This window comes from Procambarus clarkii, chromosome 53 (assembly GCF_040958095.1).
Source record: "Procambarus clarkii isolate CNS0578487 chromosome 53, FALCON_Pclarkii_2.0, whole genome shotgun sequence".
Classification (NCBI taxonomy): domain Eukaryota; kingdom Metazoa; phylum Arthropoda; class Malacostraca; order Decapoda; family Cambaridae; genus Procambarus; species Procambarus clarkii.
The window spans coordinates 7,058,123-7,076,807 of record NC_091202.1 but is presented as its reverse complement, the minus strand read 5'-3'; the positions used below and the strand labels follow the sequence as shown (position 1 = coordinate 7,076,807).

At 45.1% G+C, this 18,685-nt stretch overlaps 1 protein-coding gene across 1 annotated transcript in view; it reads left to right on the top strand.

Moving 5' to 3' along the window:
- Window positions 1-4,971: 4,971 nt before the first annotated feature.
- The window catches only part of LOC123767226 (ionotropic receptor 21a-like), a 69,229-nt gene continuing 55,515 nt past the window's right edge, over window positions 4,972-18,685 (top strand). Inside the window, exon 1 of the mRNA XM_045756798.2 lies at window positions 4,972-5,102. Coding sequence (XP_045612754.2) covers window positions 4,972-5,102 — 131 coding nt within the window. The remainder of the gene's footprint in view (window positions 5,103-18,685) is intronic.

The window sequence follows — 18,685 nt, the reverse complement described above, 5'->3', positions numbered from 1 at the left end:
TGATATCTGCTTTCGTGCTGATTGCAGCCTCCTGAAGTGTGTGTTTTTTATTTCCAAGACCTTGTATGTTCCACTGCAGAATTCGTAATGGCTAGACGACGGGTTCGGTTGGTGTTGCTTGTTCTACTAGAACTCCTCCTCGGAATCGACCTCTATATTCTCCGCCTCGCAAGTCGTGTCGCTGCAAATCGGACTGCATTGATAGTTCGTGGTCATCCCCGACGTTGTTGGAATCTGTGCATAACTGTGGTCCATCGCTATGTTGTTGGAAGTGCTGCAGGTCGGACTGCATTAATTGTCCGTGGTCAACCCCGGCATTGTTGGAATCTGTGCATAACTGTGGTCCACCACTTTGTTGTTGGTATTGCTGCAAGTCGGACTGCATTGATTGCTCGTGGCCGTTTCTTGTGTCGGCGGAACCTGTGCATCTCTGCTGTTCAATACGTCTTTGTTGGCGTTGCTGCATATCAGACTGCATTGGCTGTTGTTGTCTGTCTCCTGTGTTGGAAGATTCTGTTGATCGTGGGTGGTCACTGCTTCTTGCAGTTGCGTTTGTGAATGTTGATGTTCCGGAGTCTTGACTATCCGACTGTTGTCGGTAGGCAGTATGTCCAAGTTGCGTTGTTTGTCCTCTCGTGCTCCATCCTGTCGGAGACTGTCTATTTCTCGTGTAACTGTGGTCTGCTGCACGATCTTGTCCATTATCACACAAGTGATGTCTTGAGTCTGTTGTTGTGAGGCGTTCTGCGTCATCTGTAGGCAATTGATAATGGTCTCTGCCATGATCTTCACGATGGTTTTCAGCTGGACCTCAGTAAAACTGTATAGCCGGTGAGTAGATTCCGAAAGTAAGTGTTTTCTGCTCTTTTGCATTTGCTGGACTTCTGCAACACTTTCGTGTAATGTCTGATTCGGAACTGACAGATTCGGGAAATTTTGCTCTGTGAGAGTGGGTGGCTGTTGTGGCTGTGCACGAGTGTTCCAGACGTTGGTGTTGGGGTATGCATTGCTGGGCAGTGTGTTGATCCTGGCCTGAGCTGTCTGCACTTTTTGTTTCCGTGCAGAGCAGGTTGGGCTCCAGGCATGATGTTTGCCTCCACAATTTGGACATTTGGCTGTTGTGGTCTGGTTTGCCTTGTGCTTGGCAATACAGTCTTTGGTGGGAAGTCTCAGGCTGCACACTCCGCATCTCTCCTGTCCTGTGCAGCGTGACTGATGGTGGCCGTATTTCTGGCACCTGAAGCAGCGTAGGGGTTCCGGGACGTATGGCCTCTGTCGGTATGTCCCCCAATTTCCAAGACCGAAAGTTTCTGGCACATGTCCCATGACGGTCACCAGAACCTGACGCGTCGCTGCCTTGTCTACTTTTGTGTGGCAACATTCCGCATTCAGGACTTGCTTGTGTTCTAGCACTGGATCCAGGGGAAAGTCGATTGGGTATCCCAAAAGCACGACTCGTGTGCGTCGTTCTGAAGGGTCCAGCTTTACCAAGCACACAGGTTTCCCCTGCAGGACTCTTACCTTCTCTAAGTAATGTGCAGTCTGTTGGTCTTGAGGTGTCAGTATTATTTCTCCCTTCAGGTTGACTGTAATGGAAAGTTTGAGCTCTGTTTGTTCTTTTTCCATCGCCGTTTCTACTCCATATGCTGTAGGAAAGTGGTCGGTCTGCATGATCTTGAATTTTGGAAGAAGTGCAGAGGCTGGCGATGTCTGGCGTGAGACTGGCGGTGTCCTCCCCTGTCCCATACTGCTGTCCTGCGGCTGGACTGTGGAGAGAGTAACAATGGCTGACACTGGCTGGCGTGAAACCGGTGGTGTCCTCTCCTGACTCATACTGCCGTCCCGCGGCAGCGTTGCGGACAGAGAAGCATTGACTGACACTGGCTGGTGTGTGACTGACGCTGTCCTCTCTAGGTCCATTACGTCCGCTGACTTGCTGGTAGAAGCAAGTGGTAAAGCCTCGATAGCAGTTTTCTTTGGTGCCTGCTGCACATCGGTCCACCGTCCCTCCTCGTCCGAAAGCTGCTTCCATTCCCTCTTGCGCTGAGCCTTCCCCATGGCTCTCTTCACGTAGTGAGAACCGACTCAAACCACCGGAGCAGCAGGCGACACGTCCTCACTGCACGGTAGCTCAGGAGCAACCCCAATTTTTCAATGAAATTTGAAACATTGAAATGGAATTGTAACATATTTAGCATAATGTGTGTTGGTCTTATGTGCAACAGATGGCGCTGTTTGAAATTTATTTTTTTACCTGTCACAGGTCTGGCAGCTATATGGTAGGTATATAAAAACACACGTGTATTCGGATGGAATGTTGTATCAAAATTTAAAAGCAATTGGTAAAGAACTTTCGGAGATTACAGGGTGTGTTGCTCTTCCGTCCAACAGATGGCGCAGTTTTAAAAAAAAACATTTTTTCCTTTCACAGGTGAGGCATGTGTATAGTAGATATATAAAATTTACGCGCCTATTCAGATGCAAAGTAGTGTCAAAATTTCAAAGCAATCGGTAAAGAGATCTCGAAGATTTCCTTCAAATGAAAAACATGTTTTAAAGAATCATGTTTTTTTTCACGTCACAGACATGACATCTATATAGTATGTAAATAATAACCCGCTCAAATGCGAATGTAACGTTTTGTGAAAATTTCAAAGCAATCAGTGAAGAACTTTCGGAGATTAGCGATTATGAACAAACGAACATTTCCATTTTTCTTTACATAGATAGCGTGTGTTGCTATTACATGCAACAGATGGCAGTGTTTAAAAAAAAAAAGTTTTTACCTGACACAGGTGTGGCATCTATAAAGTAGGTATACAAAAACATGTGCGTATTCAAATGGACGAATAGAAATGTCAAAATTTCTTAGCAATCGGTGAAGAACGTTTAGAGATTCCAGTATATGTTGCTCTTACGTCCAACTTATGGCGTTTTTTCAAAAAAGCATGTTTTTTTTCCTGTTACAGGTGAGGCATGTATATAGTAGGTATATAAAAACACGCACCTATTCGAATGCAATGTTATGTCAAAATTTGAAGGCAATCGGTAAATAGGTTTCGAGGATTTCCCTCACATGAAAAACACGTGAAAAACAGTTTTTTAAAAAAGCATGTTTTTTCTCGTCACAGATGTGACATATATAATATGTATATAAAAAAAAACCGTTCGGATGCGAATGGATCGTTGTGAGAAAATTTTAAAGCAATTGGTGAAGAACTTTCGGAGATTAGCGATTTGAACAAACTAACATTTATATTTTTATTTATATAGATCAGTACTAGTGTGGTACAATCTAATATCATTTGATCACAGTGCTCAAAGAGATAGAGGAGACATATAAAAGCGATAATAAAAATAAGTAAAATTTACTGATGAGAAAACTACATAAACATGAAAGAAGTATGCAATAATATGTAAATCAGATGAACACGGCGCTCCTTTGGTGGCCGCCGGAAATTCGAGTCAGCTGGACGAATTTAAAGGGATGCTGGCTCCCCACTGGTGCCGGCTCCGTCAGCATAGACCCACAATCCTCTCAGCTCCGCCCCACACACACACACACACACACACACACACGCACACACACACACACACACACACACACACACACATGTAGGTATGATAGAGCCCAGTAGGCTCAGGAATCTGTACACCAGTTGATTGACAGTTGAGAGGCGGGACCAAAGAGCCAAAGCTCAACCCCCGCAAGCACAATTAGGTGAATTAGGTGAGTACACACACACACACACACACACACACACACACACACACACACACACACACACACACACACACACACACACACACACACACTCCTGGAGGAATGGTATAGAAAATGGCTACTAAAGTTCAACTTAGGAAAGTGTAAAGTGATGAAATTAGGCGAAGGGAGTAGAAGGCTGAACACAAAGTATCATCTAGGAGGTGAAATCCTGCAAGACAAATAGAGAGAAAAATCTGGGGGTTGGTATCACACCGAACCTGTCCCCAGAGGTCCACATCTAAAGGATATCATCAGTGGCACATTCTAGGTTGGCAAATATTAGAACTGTCTTTAGAAACTTGTGTACGGAATAGTTCAGGACCCTGTATACCACTTATGTCAGAGAAATCCTGGAATATGCAGCTCCAGCCTGGAGTCCATACCTAGTTAAACACAATACAAAGTTAGAGAAGATTCAGCGGTATGCCACCAGGCTCTCCCAGAACTGAGAGGTATGAGCTATGAGGTAAGGTTAAAGGAGCTGAACCTCACGTCCCATGGAAAGCAAAAGAGTAAGTGGAGACATGATAACCACCTACAAAATTCTCAGAGGAATTGACAAGGTGGACAAAGACAAACTCTTTAGCACGGGTGGAACACGAACAAGGGGGCACAGGTGGAAACTTTGTACCCAAATGAGCCACAGAGACATTGGAAAGAACTTTTTCATAGTCAGTAGTTAACAAATGGAATTCATTGATTAAGTAATGATGTGGTGGAGGCTGACTCTATGCACAGTTTCAAATGTAGATATGATAGAGCTCAGTAGGTTCAGGAATCTGTACATCAGTTGAATGACAGTTGAGAGGTGGGACCAAAGAGCCAGAGCTCAACCTCCGCAAGGACAACTAGGTGAGTACACACACACACACACACACACACACACACACACACACACACACACACACACACACACACACACACACACACACACAAACACACTGGCAGATGGTACATAGGGGTCTGGTAGTTGAGTGGACAGCATGCCGGACTCGTAATCCTGTGACCTGAGAACCGATATAAAGAAACTCATGAAAGCTAAACGTATTCTGAACTTGAATGTAATGTGTCTTAAAATATTAAATATTTCACTAAATACATACATTCAGAACAATATATAATCATGTATAGTGCTTAAAAGTGTGTTCATGGATGAGCTTCCACCATTGTGTCCTGCAACTGCTGCCCTTCCCACCAGGGTAACGATGCCGTCTTTTGGAGAGCCATTTCGACAGTTCTTCAAGCAGTCCGATTCCGAGGTGTTCCAGGCTCTGTATCGCCTGATGGAGATAGTGCCATCTGCAGAATACGGAATGCACCAAGCTGTTGAGAAGAAGTAGGTGAACATTTCTGTTACTGAGTTGTAATGGCCAGTGAATTTCGTGTGTTTTGAAATCATTGTAATTTTGAAGCAATGTGTGTGTTTGTTATAAAGCTTCTTTTTGTTGTCGTTGGCGTTGTAAAGCACCATCTTTTTGTCGTTGACGTTGTAAAGCAGCAGCTTCTTGTCTTTGACGTTCTCTTTCAGGTTTTTGTTCGTGAAGCCGAAGATGCTCATGCTCTCGATCACGTTGGAGTGCAGCTTCTTATTCTTGAAGCCGGAGTTACTCTTGTTCTCGTTCATAGGCTAATGCAGCGTCTTGTCTTCTCATTTCCCGTTTTCGTTCATCAGCCTCGGCTTCTTAGCAGGCTAACTCTATCCTCAATTTCATGAGTGCTAGTACAGATTTGTATGCATACAGTATACATCAACTGTATGTTGTTCCTGTTCTTCTGAAGTTATAAGATCATTTTCAGCTAAATAGTCTAATATCATGTTACGTAGTTCGTTTTTGGTGGCACCATGGGGAGGAGAGAGCCGATATTTTGTCGATAAAGTGTGTAGTTCGGCTTTAGTAGAATGAATTAAAATAGCACGTTCCTCTTCTGGGCTGGAACGGAAGGTGGCTAGGAAAAACATGATTTCAACACAAATACAAATAATTAAATACTGGAAGAAAATATGAGAACCCTGTAGGTGAACCATTAAGTGAGGATTACGAGATTGACTTAAATGTAATGTGGTAACGTAATGTACGTAATTATCCTGTCGGGCAACAACAAATTTACACGATAAATTACTGCAATATATATGATAAATTGAAATAAAACTAAGTCTTGAACTTAAGTAAGGACTTGGAGGAAAAAAATAAATTAATGTTTCGAGGTAGTACAAATGAGAAAAGTGTAGGGATGTCTATACCCCAAACTCAACTATTGATGAGGGTAAGAGCAAGAGGCGTTCGACTGGAATCTAGGAAATTAACTGCAGAGTTACCATTCCTTGAGCTCTGTAAAAGAATAGTAAACACCCTAACGGAGCAGTTAATCATGGACTTTTTTTTATTTATAAAATAAATACACAATAGAACAAAATAGGCAAGGACTTAATGAGACAATACATAGAAAAAACAGGATGCACAGAACAAAGTAACAGTAAAGGAAAACAAACAGGATACACAGAACACACACAAAAAAATAATGAAACATACAGGAGACATAGCACAAAGAACAGAAGATCCTTCGGGCAGTGAATAGAAAACAACAAACAGAAAGGCCATTAATTAAATTTACAGTAAACTACGGCCAGAAACACACCCAAAAGGTCGTAAGAACATGAACACAAAAATACAACCAACCCCACAGAGCAAAGACATATATATATAATAGTGCAAAAAGACCTCATGAAAACAATCCCGTACCAGGCATACGAAAAGTACTCAGTACACCCAAACACACAAACAGACGCATACATACACCAGAATAAACACCGGAATGCGCAGGAGAAACCAGGAACAAACACCCCAACCACACACACACACAACCACTAATCCCCACCACACTCACCAACATAAGCAAAACACCGCAACATATAGGCACTAGGAGCAACAGAAAGAAAGAAAGAAACACTAATCCCCATATTTCTCAGGGAATTCCTCCTTTGGATACGTTCTAAGATAAGCACTCTAAGTAATCCACTCCTGATCGGTAGAGCGGACACTCCCAACCCGCCGAGGACGCCGCATGAACTCCAGCACCACGAAACCAAGTGGATACCCGGGCGGAAGCGAATGCCCCCGAGCAGAGAACGATGAAGATGAAGGGTGAGGCCAAAGAGGCGGTAACACTGCAGCCGAGGAAACAGAAGACACAGAAGAAGGGGGCGGAGACTGGGGAGGCGGCACCACCGCTGCCAACGAAACAGGCGACACAGAAGAAGCTGCTTGAGATTGTAGAGGCAGCAAACCCGCCACTGGCGAAGCAGCAAAACCCACTAAAGGCAAGGAGGGGAAGACTCGAGAGGCAGTATGACTGTCTCCGACGGAACACGAGGCGATGGCACGGAACCCACCTGGTGAACAGTCTTCTTCAGGACTACCACGAGTCCACCGTTCACACCAGCAACCCCAGCAGGAGGAACTAGCCCCCACGAGGATCCGGAACTAACCGCCGCGGGCGAGGCACCCATAGCTGGAACCAAGGGATCCACACCGGCCCCCACCCCAACAACAGGAGCCACACCAACGTCCAAGCCACCCGCCGGAGCCACATTAGCGCCTGGCACACCACCGTTACACTCCACAGAGGAAGAGCTCACAGAGGAATCAACATCACACTCCTCAGCCCATGCACGAGGTGGCGACAAACCCCCTATCTGTCCGAGAACGCTTGAGAACCAGGCGTTGATCTGTCGCCCCCAGCAGGAGACACCCGAGAAGAGCCGACGGCAGGCTGCTCCACCGCTGGGTGAGCACGACCTCGTAGTATATCAGCCTCAACGACATGAGGGACGAGACCACCACCCATAGAGGAAACCGGAACTGGAGATAAAATAGGTATAGCTGGTGGAAGCGAAGGGACCAGCACAGGTGAGGGCGCCCCGCGAAGGCACCGGAGCCGGCAGAGGCAAGAGAGCCTGCTAGGGAGAAGAGACCCATCGTGGTGAGGGGGCACGCTGCTGCGCCAAGGAGGCCGACTGCGGGGGGGGGGTGGTATCACACAACCACCCCTTCACTAGAACCACCATCCACACTCAGGGGAACACCAGCCGAGGATCCAGGCAAGCCCATCCGAGGAGCAGGCAGCAGGGAAGCCTCCCTCACCACACCATCAAAAGGTGACAGGTCTTGGCCAACCAATGGGGGGAAATCCTCCTCACAGAACAAATTCACCCGGCACAGCTGCAACTCCAACACAGGCCGCTGCCTGGTGTTCCTCACCGCCACATCAAAAATATGTCCTTGGCTGTCCTGCATAGAAAGCACGCATAGTATAGCCCATCAACGTCACAGTGGACGGGACAGGCAACTTGAAACGCAAGGCAAGAGTCCTCATACCACACGAGACCCCACACTACCATCCTGAAGAGACAGAATTCATCCGGTGGGAAGCCACGGTGCTATATTTGCCAAAGTACCGTCGTAGCAGAGCCTCCGTGAACTCGAAGGGAATACCATGGAGCGCCACATACTTCATAGAGCAACTGTGGTTGGAGATAGAGACGGTACCCCTGTCGCTAGGGAGGGTAAACGAATGCCCATCATAATAGGCCGCGTAGTCTGTAAACACAGCTGGGGAGTGGAACTTGATAAGTACTCGGTGCGTCGGTTACAGCTGGACACCGAACACATCACAAATGTGTTACATTTGAGGGACAAGGACAAACGTTACAAATGAGGTGGTAGAGGTACTGGGATTAAAAATAGAGAAAATAAATTTAGTGATTATACTAATATACAAACCGCCAGATGCAACGGCTGAGGAATTCACAGAACAGATAAGCAAAATAGAGAATAGCCTTGATAATTTGGAGAACCCGATACCTGATATTATTTTCCTAGGTGACTTCAACTTGCCTAGTCTCAGGTGGAAAATAGCAAACAATAATATTATACCAGGAAATCTATCAGGACCTAACCAACCACAGATTAGAGAACTACTTAGATTCTGTGACAAATTTTCACTCAATCAGCAGATATCGGAGCCAACGAGAAATTAAAATATTCTAGATCTGGTCTTTACGAACAATGAAGACATTATCAGAGACATTACGATATCAGATACCACATACTCAGATCACAAACTCATTGAAGTGCAAACGACCATCAATACTCAGAATAGACCTAAAACGTTGATAAAGCGAGAGGGGCTATTCAGTAAATTCAATTTTAATAATAAAAGGATAGACTGGGAGATAATAAACAGGGAACTTACAAACATTCCATGGGGAACTGTTCTAAATAATACAAGTCCTACAGAAGGAATAGAAAAACTTACTTCAGAAGCGTATCAAGTCTGTCTGAAACATGTTCCTTTGAGGAAAGCCAGAAAGAGATCTAACGTAGAAAGAGAACGCAGACGACACTATAAACGCAGGAAAAAAATAACGGAACTGCTTATGCAGACACGAATTTCCCGTCAAAGAACGAATAATTTAAATAGGGAGATTGAAGAAATCGAGCGGAAATTGAAACACTCATATGAAACTGAAGAAAGGCAGTTAGAACAGAAAGCAATTCAGGAAATAAAGAAAAATCCAAAATATTTCTTCTCATATGCGAAATCAAAAGCAAAAACCACTGCCAGTATTGGACCTATTCGTACAAGTGAAGGTTCATACACGGAGGATGACAAAGAAATTAGTGAAATCCTAAAAAAGCAGTATGAGGACATGTTTAGCACTCCAATAAACAACATGAAGGTGGAAGATCCAGACAATTTCTTTATGCGGGATATTCAAACCCCGGTAAATATAACTGATATAAACACGAGCGCACTAAATTTTGAAAAAGAAATTGAAAACATGCCCATGCACTTGGCCCCAGGTCCAGACTCATGGAACTCAATATTTATAAAGAAATGCAAAGTGCCGGTAGCACAGGCACTCAGTATAGTGTGAAGGAAGAGCTTGGACACGGGGGAGATACCAGATGCACTTAAAGCAGCAGACATAGCCCCTCTACACAAGGGAGGGAGCAAAGCATTGGCAAAAAATTATAGACCAGTTGCACTAACATCGCACATCATAAAAGTATTTGAGAGAGTGATTAGGAGTCAGGTCACCAATTTCATGGAGACCAATGACCTTCATAACCCAGGCCAACATGGATTTCGAGCGGGAAGATCGTGCCTCTCACAGCTACTTGAGCACTACGACAAAGTCACTGAGGCATTAGAAGAGAAACAGAATGCTGATGTGATATACACGGACTTCGCAAAGGCCTTCGATAAATGTGACCATGGCGTGATAGCACACAAAATGAAGTCAATGGGAATAACCGGTAAAGTAGGACGCTGGATACTCAGTTTTCTGTCAAACAGGACTCAGCGAGTAACTGTCAACCATATAAAATCTAGTCCAAGTGCAGTGAAAAGCTCTGTACCTCAGGGTACAGTCCTTGCACCACTGCTTTTCCTTATTCTCATATCAGATATAGACAAAAATACAAGTCACAGCTTCGTATCATCCTTTGCAGATGACACAAAAATCAGTATGAAAATTATCTCGGCTGAGGACATTGAAAAACTTCAAGCTGATATTAATAAAGTTTTCGACTGGGCATCAGAAAATAACATGATGTTTAACAGTGATAAATTCCAGGTACTCAGGTACGGTAAAAATGAGGACCTTAAACATAATACAGAGTACAAAACACAATCAAATGTACCTATAGTAGGAAAACAGCATGTAAAGGATTTGGGAATAATAATGTCTGACGACCTAACGTTTAAGGAGCATAACCAAGCAAATATTGCGACAGCCAGAAAAATGATAGGATGGATTACGAGAACTTTCAAATCCAGGGATCCCATCACAATGGTTGTACTCTTCAAGGCACTTGTGTTGTCCCGTCTTGAGTACTGCTCAGTACTCACTTCCCCCTTCAAAGCAGGAGAGATTGCTGAAATAGAGGGAATACAGAGAACATATACGGCACGCATAGACGCAATAAAGCACCTAAATTATTGGGATCGTCTCAAAGCCCTCCAAATGTACTCACTAGAAAGAAGACGAGAGATATATCAAATAATATACACCTGGAAGATACTGGAGGGCCAAGTACCAAATCTACACAGTAAAATAGCAACGTACTGGAGTGAACGACATGGAAGAAAATGTAGAATAGAACCAATGAAGAGCAGAGGTGCCATAGGCACAATCAGAGAACACTGTATAAACATCAGAGGTCCGCGGTTGTTCAACGTCCTCCCAGCAAGCATAAGAAATATTGCCGGAACAACCGTGGACATTTTCAAGAGGAAACTAGATTTATTCCTCCAAGGAGTGCCGGACCAACCAGGCTGTGGTGGGTATGTGGGCCTGCGGGCCGCTCCAAGCAACAGCCTGGTGGACCAAACTCTCACAAGTCGAGCCTGGCCTCGGGCCGGGCTTGGGGAGTAGAAGAACTCCCAGAACCCCATCAACCAGGTATCAACCAGGTAACATCAGCCACACGAACACGGAGCATATCCAAGAGAATAACCTCAACAGCAAGGTACGTCGCCTGATCTGAGAACTCAAGACCGATAGTCTCTGAACGGCGAATAGGGGGAAAGGGTTGCCATACAGGAGTTGGCAACCTATGTTGCCAACTCCTAATAGCCAGAGGGCCGGCCCCGGTACAAAGTCCACCACAACTAGGTCAAGACTGAAAGAGCGCTCACAGTGCACACCCTCACACAGGGACCTCTGGTGGCCCACCACTAAGTCTAGAACTTTAGTAAGGACTTGGAGAAACAAAATAAATTACTGTTTCGAGGTACTAAAATATGAGAAAAGTGTTGGGATGTCTATACTCCAGACTCAACTATTGATGAGGATAAGAGCAAGAGGTGTTCTACTGGAATTTAAGAAATTAACTGCAGAGTTACCATTCCTTGAGCTCTATAAAAGAATAGTAAACACCCTAACTGAGCAGTTAATCATGGACGTTTTTTTTATTTATAAAATAAATACACAATCGAACAAAATAGGCAAGGACTTAATGAGACAATACGTAAAAAAAACAGGATACACAGAACAAAGTAACAGTAAAGGAAAACAAACAGGATACACAGAACACACACAAAAAATAGTGAAACATGCAGGAGACATAGCACAAAGAACAGAAGATCCTTCGGGCAGTGAATAGAAAACAACAAACTATTGATGAGGATAAGAGCAAGAGGCATTCTACTGGAATCTAGGAAATTAACTGCAGAGTTAACATTCCTTGAGCTCTGTAAAAGAATAGTAAACACTCTGAGCAGTTAATCACGGACTATAAACAATGGCTTAGGGGTGCAGAGAATGTCAACACTGTGACGAGAACAACTGTACGAGTCCCAAAAGTACAACACAGAAGTGCGCTCTGGGCTGCCGTAGGGTACGATTGTTTTGCCTGGCCCCTGCAGATGTTGTCAACCTGGCGTGGTGTGTGGACCTGGGTGTAGCTGCTGCTGTGGCTTGCGTTCCGTGTTTCTCCTGAGGAGCCCCTGGGGCCATAACGGTCTGCAGTATGGAGGGGCCTGTGCCCCCTGTTACCAGGCATGATTCGTTTGGCATGGAATTTTCCGGGAATGCTTCCTACCACGCATTAGAGGTGGTGTTACTCGATATGCTACGGGTCCTTGTGGAGGCTGTGTGTGGTGTGCAACTGCTTGCTGGGAGATGAGCGATTGTCAAGTTCGGCTCCTCACTGATTTATCAGGATCTCGTTGCGCGCTACGATGGGCATTCTTTCACTCTTCCTGGAGATGGTAGGTCAGTGGCCCTCTCCGATCGTTGTGGTACCACGACGTATGTGGCGGTGTATGGAGTGCCCTTCGAGTTCCCTGAGGACCTTCTACGTCGGTACTTTGCCCGTTTTGGGCGGGTCCTTCATGTGAGGATGTATGCTGTCAATACCAGGAGGTGGAAGGGGGGCTCCCGTGTGGGACCCGCACTCTCACCATGCGCCTCAGGGATCCTATACGTCCTCCATCATGCTGTTGGGGTTCCCGATTCATGTCTATCACGCTAGCCAGCCTAGGATTTGTTTCAGGTGCGACCTCCTGGGCCATCAGGCTGTGGGGTGTGAGGAGCGCCAGGTCACCCCTGTTAACCTCTTCTGGGAGGAGGATTTTCCCCTGTTGTCGGATCCGGACCTGTCTCCAAGTGCTGGAATGTGTGTTGTTTCCCTGCTGGCTTCTGTCCCGATGTTGGATCCTGGGCCTCACCTGGGTACGGATGTGGGTGGCGGTGTGGATGTTGATGTGGGGGTTGGAGTGGCCCCACCCACGCCGTTAGCTTTTCCGCCTGAGCCGTCCCTGTTCCTGATGCCCCAGCCCGCCCCTGCCTGTTCCATCCCTGGATACGGTGTCTCCTATCGCTTTGGATGTTCGTGAAGGGCTGTGTCCTGCAGTGTGTGGTCCGGTGCCCCCGGCTGTGGAAGCTGCAGTACTCTGTGGCAGGGCTTTGAAGGGCCGCCCGTCGGAGAGTTCTTCTGTGATGCGGGATAATGAGGGTGATAGCTCGGACGACCGGCAGCCTGTCTCCAAGAGCTCGAGGTGGGTTCCGAGTATGTCTCCCCTTCATGGTGTGCTTGGGTGGAGGTTGGAGAATATGGTGCTCCGACGTCTCCCGCCGTCGTTGGCGGTGATGTGGGGGGCTCTGTGCTACCTCTTGTGACGCCCCCTGCGCCTACTGCTGTTGGCTTTCCACAGTAGGAGGTTGCTGCTGTTGATAGAGACCTCGTCGTGGTCTGACGGAAACATGTGCGCCAGGGGCCTCGGCTCCTGTGTCCGCTGGCGAGGACTCTGGCGCGTCTACGTCCTCTGCGGGTCCCCCCAGTGTGCAGCCCTGTGAGAAGTCTCATGCGCATTCCAATGCAAAGCCCAGTGCGATGCCCAGTGCAAATCCCAGTGCGGATTCTGGTGTGGAACCCTTCCCTGTGGTCACAGCCGCTGGGGGCATGGTCTTGTAGCGAGTAAACTTATACTCACTCCATTATCTCATCATCTTAATGGCATAACTAATTAGCACTAACTACACAAGCATTAATCCTATCCCTATTTACTGGCAACGGTTTTTCCACCCTCCTATCTTATTGTGAGGTGTAGTCAACGTATATAAGCAAGCGATTTGAGAATAGAAAACAGTACAATTTCCAGTCAAGAATGTAACACTCGTCTCCAAGACGCTACAGCTTCGACACAGAACAAATTGCAGACTAGGACCCCATCGAGCTACAACGCTCTCTCACATAGAGCTCCATGACTCCGGCCACACTCAGCTCTCTGCTCTGCTCCAAGCTCTGTCTCAACGTCTATGCTGCTGTATCCAGGACTACTAAATAAATATGAAACTCACTAAACACTGTGTATCTAATCTACCGTATGGTTATGTTTCGTTGTTGGGTAGAGTAGATAATTAAGAAATTGAGGGACCGCGAGAGGAGGTCAGAAAGCAAGACTCACACTCGTCCTGGAAGTCAGGACTTTCAACAAGGCTATGCACGATGGTCAGAGGGACAATGCAATTTGGACAACAAGGAGCCGGGCGGCACTCCATTAAGTGACAGTGAGTTAAGCGAGTATGGCCAAGATGCAACCGCGCTAGAGCCGTTTCCCACCACCGATTATGGTGGCAGGAGGATGGCCACGGGGACACACTGTGCTTAAGAGTACGAAGTTTGTTACCAAAAACAGAAGACCAATAACCCTGCCAACGGGCAAGGATGGAGGAATGAATAACCGGATAAGTCAGGAAAATGGAATACCTTTACGGGAAATAGGACATGAGCGGATAGCCTCTTTAGCGGCAGCATCCACACGCTCATTTAAAGAAACACCAACATGGCTGGGAACCCATTAAAACTCCACGAAATTAAATTTGCTAGAGATACGAAACAGCCTATGTTGAATCTCGATGACAACGGGATGGACAGGATTGAAGGACCCGAGAGCCATGTGGGCTCTACAGGAGTCAACGACAATCACAAAGAAGGATTGACAACGAGAAAGCAGGAACGGAGAACATGGAGAATAGCATAATGCTCTGCTGTGAAGATGCTAGTCTCCGGAGGTAAGCGACACATAAGTGCTATCAGGAAAAACCACGGAGTAGCCGACACCGTCCGCGGACTTACACCCATTGGTGAAGATGGAAACGGAGCGGGAGTGTGAAGAAAAGTGCTCAAGAAAAAAGTGTTTCCGAACCGTAGGAGGAGTAAAAGCTTTAGTAATGCGGGTCAAGGTTGTACAAAACTTTGGAATGGGGACACTCCATGGGGGCAAGGAGGCAATACGCAAGGGCAAGGGCATGCATTCCCATGAAGGGCAAAAGAATGAAGTTGGAACAGAATATAATACTGCCAGGTAGTGTCATAAGCCTTTTCCAGGGCAAGGACAATACAAGGAGAAATATGAGAAAGACGAATGGAAAGAGACCAGTAAGCGAGATAGCGGACAGAAAGAGGGAGGTGGTGAAGAGGAACAGGAACTACAGGAGGGAATAAGTCAAAGCACAGCAGAGACGAGAGGAACGAAGTTGCAAGGATTGCGCCAGATAGCGAAGACAGTAGCGATCACGACGGTCCTGGAGAGATAGAGAACCAGTGTCGACATACAAGCTGAGGGCGGGAGTCGAACGAAAGGCACCAGAGCTGAGGCGCAACCCAGCATGCTGCAAAGCATCAAGATGGCGAAGAGTAGAAGGAAAAGGGGACGAGTAAGCAGGGCAACCATAATCGAGTTTAGACAGGACGAGTGAGGAATGTAGAGAGAGGAGCATACGCCTATCCGCCCCCCAAGAAGTATTGGACAAACCCTTATGGAGGGAAAGGGCCTTAGAGCATTCAACCAGGAGGTAAGAGATATGGGCTTACCAAGACAAACGAGTGTCAAAGATTAACCCCAGAAGCTTAGTAGAATCCTTGTACACAAGGGGATATCCATAAAGAGACAAAGAGGGACAAAGAATGACACGCATCCAAGTAAAAGTCATAGCACAAGTCTTAGACGCAGAGAACTTGAAGCTATGATTGGTGGCCCAAGACGACATGGCATCAATCACAAGTTGAAGCCGCCATTGTAGGAGAGGCGAATCATCACCCCGACAGCAAAGAGTAAGATCGTCTACATAGAGAACGGAGAAGGCGCCAGAAGGAAGGGAGGAAAGAAGATCATTGAGAGCAACAAGAAAAAGAGTGCTCACAACACTACCTTGGGAACACTACCCTCATATTGCCGAAAAGGAACAGAGGGAGAAGTACCGAGCCTCATTTGATAGGATCGACGAGAGAGGAAACTTTGGAGGAAGAGAGGGAGATTCCCATGAAGGGCAAAAGAATGAAGTTGGAACAGAATATAATACTGCCAGGTAGTGTCATAAGCCTTTTCCAGGTCAAAAAGGACGGCAACAACAGAGGTCTTTGCAGCAAAAGCAGAACGAATATATATCTCCGAATTCACCAGAACATCTGTAGTGCTGCGGCACTTGCGAAAACCAAATTGAGAAGGGGACAGGAGGTGATAGTGCTCTAAGAACCACATCAGACGAACGTTAACCATACGTTCAAAGAGTTTGCAGACACAACTCGAGAGGGCAATAGGGCGGAAGTCCTTGGGGGAAGACCCGAGAGACCCGGGTTTCCGAACAGGGAGGACAACAGCATCGAGCCAGTCCTCAGGGACTGCCGACGACTCCCAGACCCGATTAAACAGATTCAGTAAATACTGAGACGAGCACGGAGGGAGATGTCGAAGCATCTCATAATGAATGCTATCGGAGCCTGCCGCCGTAGAGCCGCAGAGGGCTGTTACCTATTGTACGTTAGGGCTCGAAACCCTAACAACAGCATGGCCCTTAATTATCTAGGGCTACTACAAACTGCTGTTCTCAAGAGCGGGTAACCAGTGTAACCCCGTGATAAGTACAAAGCAATTAGTGAAATTTCTCCTTTAGGACTGAAGAAATAGACACATAACTATATGTATATATATATTAACAATATAATCAATATTATCTCAAGTACAGATGGACCACTATTAAAGTAAAATCAAAATACTGTCTCTCCCAGAATAAAGATCTACTACATGACACAACAACAAGTAAACAGACTTATCTCCCACATGTTATTCCTCCTGGTCCCTTGAAGCTACTGACCTACATTTCTGCGGGAGTCAAAATCATTGCTTCTGCCCTGCAAAAATTTGCCAAAGTTACAATATTTATTATTTCTACAATGGAGCAATATATTGTGACAAGAGTAATCTTAAACTAACTTAATGAATGGTCAATACATATTGGTATAACAAAAATAAGGTAATTATTGCTTTACATAGTAATTAAAATACACATACAAAGGAGAATGATGGCATGCTCACCCAGCAACGGACTATCCCACGACAATTTGCTAGATACAGTTCACATAATTATTATTCACCTATGTTACCCACATATGATCACATATAAATCATTAGTTCCCATGGAAAACTGAGTACACAAAGGAATAAAACAATCATTCCCACGATACGTTGGGCCTAACGCCAACAATGTAACATGAAATTATTTTACAAAGAACCTATAAGTATATCAATATACATACACGTAATTTATACACAATTATAAATGTACATATCAATTTATTTAATTATGTATGTACATATCAATTTATTTAATTATGTATCTTATAGAGGTACGTAACACTTCCACCTCCAAGAAAAAAAATGCAATGGATTGAAGATCAATGGCATTTTTTCCGAAGTAAAAATGTATGACATTTGAGATTAATGGTATTAATTACACCAAACATGTAAAAGTAGTAAGAACACATTTCTGGACAAAAATGAAAACACTCCAAGTTTATTCTTACATGAAACTCAGAAATTTCAGTTTTATGACTATGTTCTACATATGTTTCACTGGAGTATGCACATTTATCTCTCCAGGGTACTATCTCATTTATTTCACTTTGTTTCAGATCATATTTCACACACCTATCTACAACATTATCCTCATTAGCATGAATAGAATTGTCAATAAACGTAGCTGCTTGTACACAGTTATCACGGCAATTTATCTTTCTATCTGTTTCTACTATTTCTCTAGGATCAGTACCGTATGTCCATGTGATTCCTTTTCCACATGGTGAATTTTTCTAAGACAGACTTCATTTTCCATTACTCCCTTTTTCTGGAGCTGAACTGCTTAATTGAATCTGACTGGAGGTTGAGTAGATTTGGGACTTCTCCTGGGTATGCTCTGACAAAGACATCTGCTCTTCATCACTCTTGATCCTCTGTGGAACACATACTCTCGCCCAATGGATACTAAAATTAGAGAAATTAGCATTAAACCTCACAATTATGTATAAAGCTTTCCCATTCATAGAACCTTCCGAAACACAACACAACAACTTAGCAAACCTTTGACCTTCAAACCAAGAAATACAACCCAAGATAAGTGCAAAGGCTACCTGATCGAACTGACTCAGATGATCCATAAGGAACACAGAAATCAATTTCCTCATAACTCTGTCATAACGATCAGTGAAAGAAAACAGGCATATGACTAGGCACCATATCTCAATCATAACTCTCAAGACAAGTTCACACCCCCTGATGGTGGACTTGAACACAACACACACTTTCATCAACCTTCTTGTCTTCCAAAAGACTAAATAAAACATGTCAAAAACTTGACAACCCTCACCATCACTTCCCAAGTGATTTACGCCTGATGACAAACAATCAACCAAGAGGTTTAAGGGTCTTAACATCTTGAAGATGCACAGCAGATTACCTGGAAAACACCCAAGGACAATCTGAAACCCTTCACAATGATTAACACTAGGTAGGATAACCTTATCCCCCAACTTGAAATACACACCTGGAGCCTCAAACATCTGCTCCCCAGTA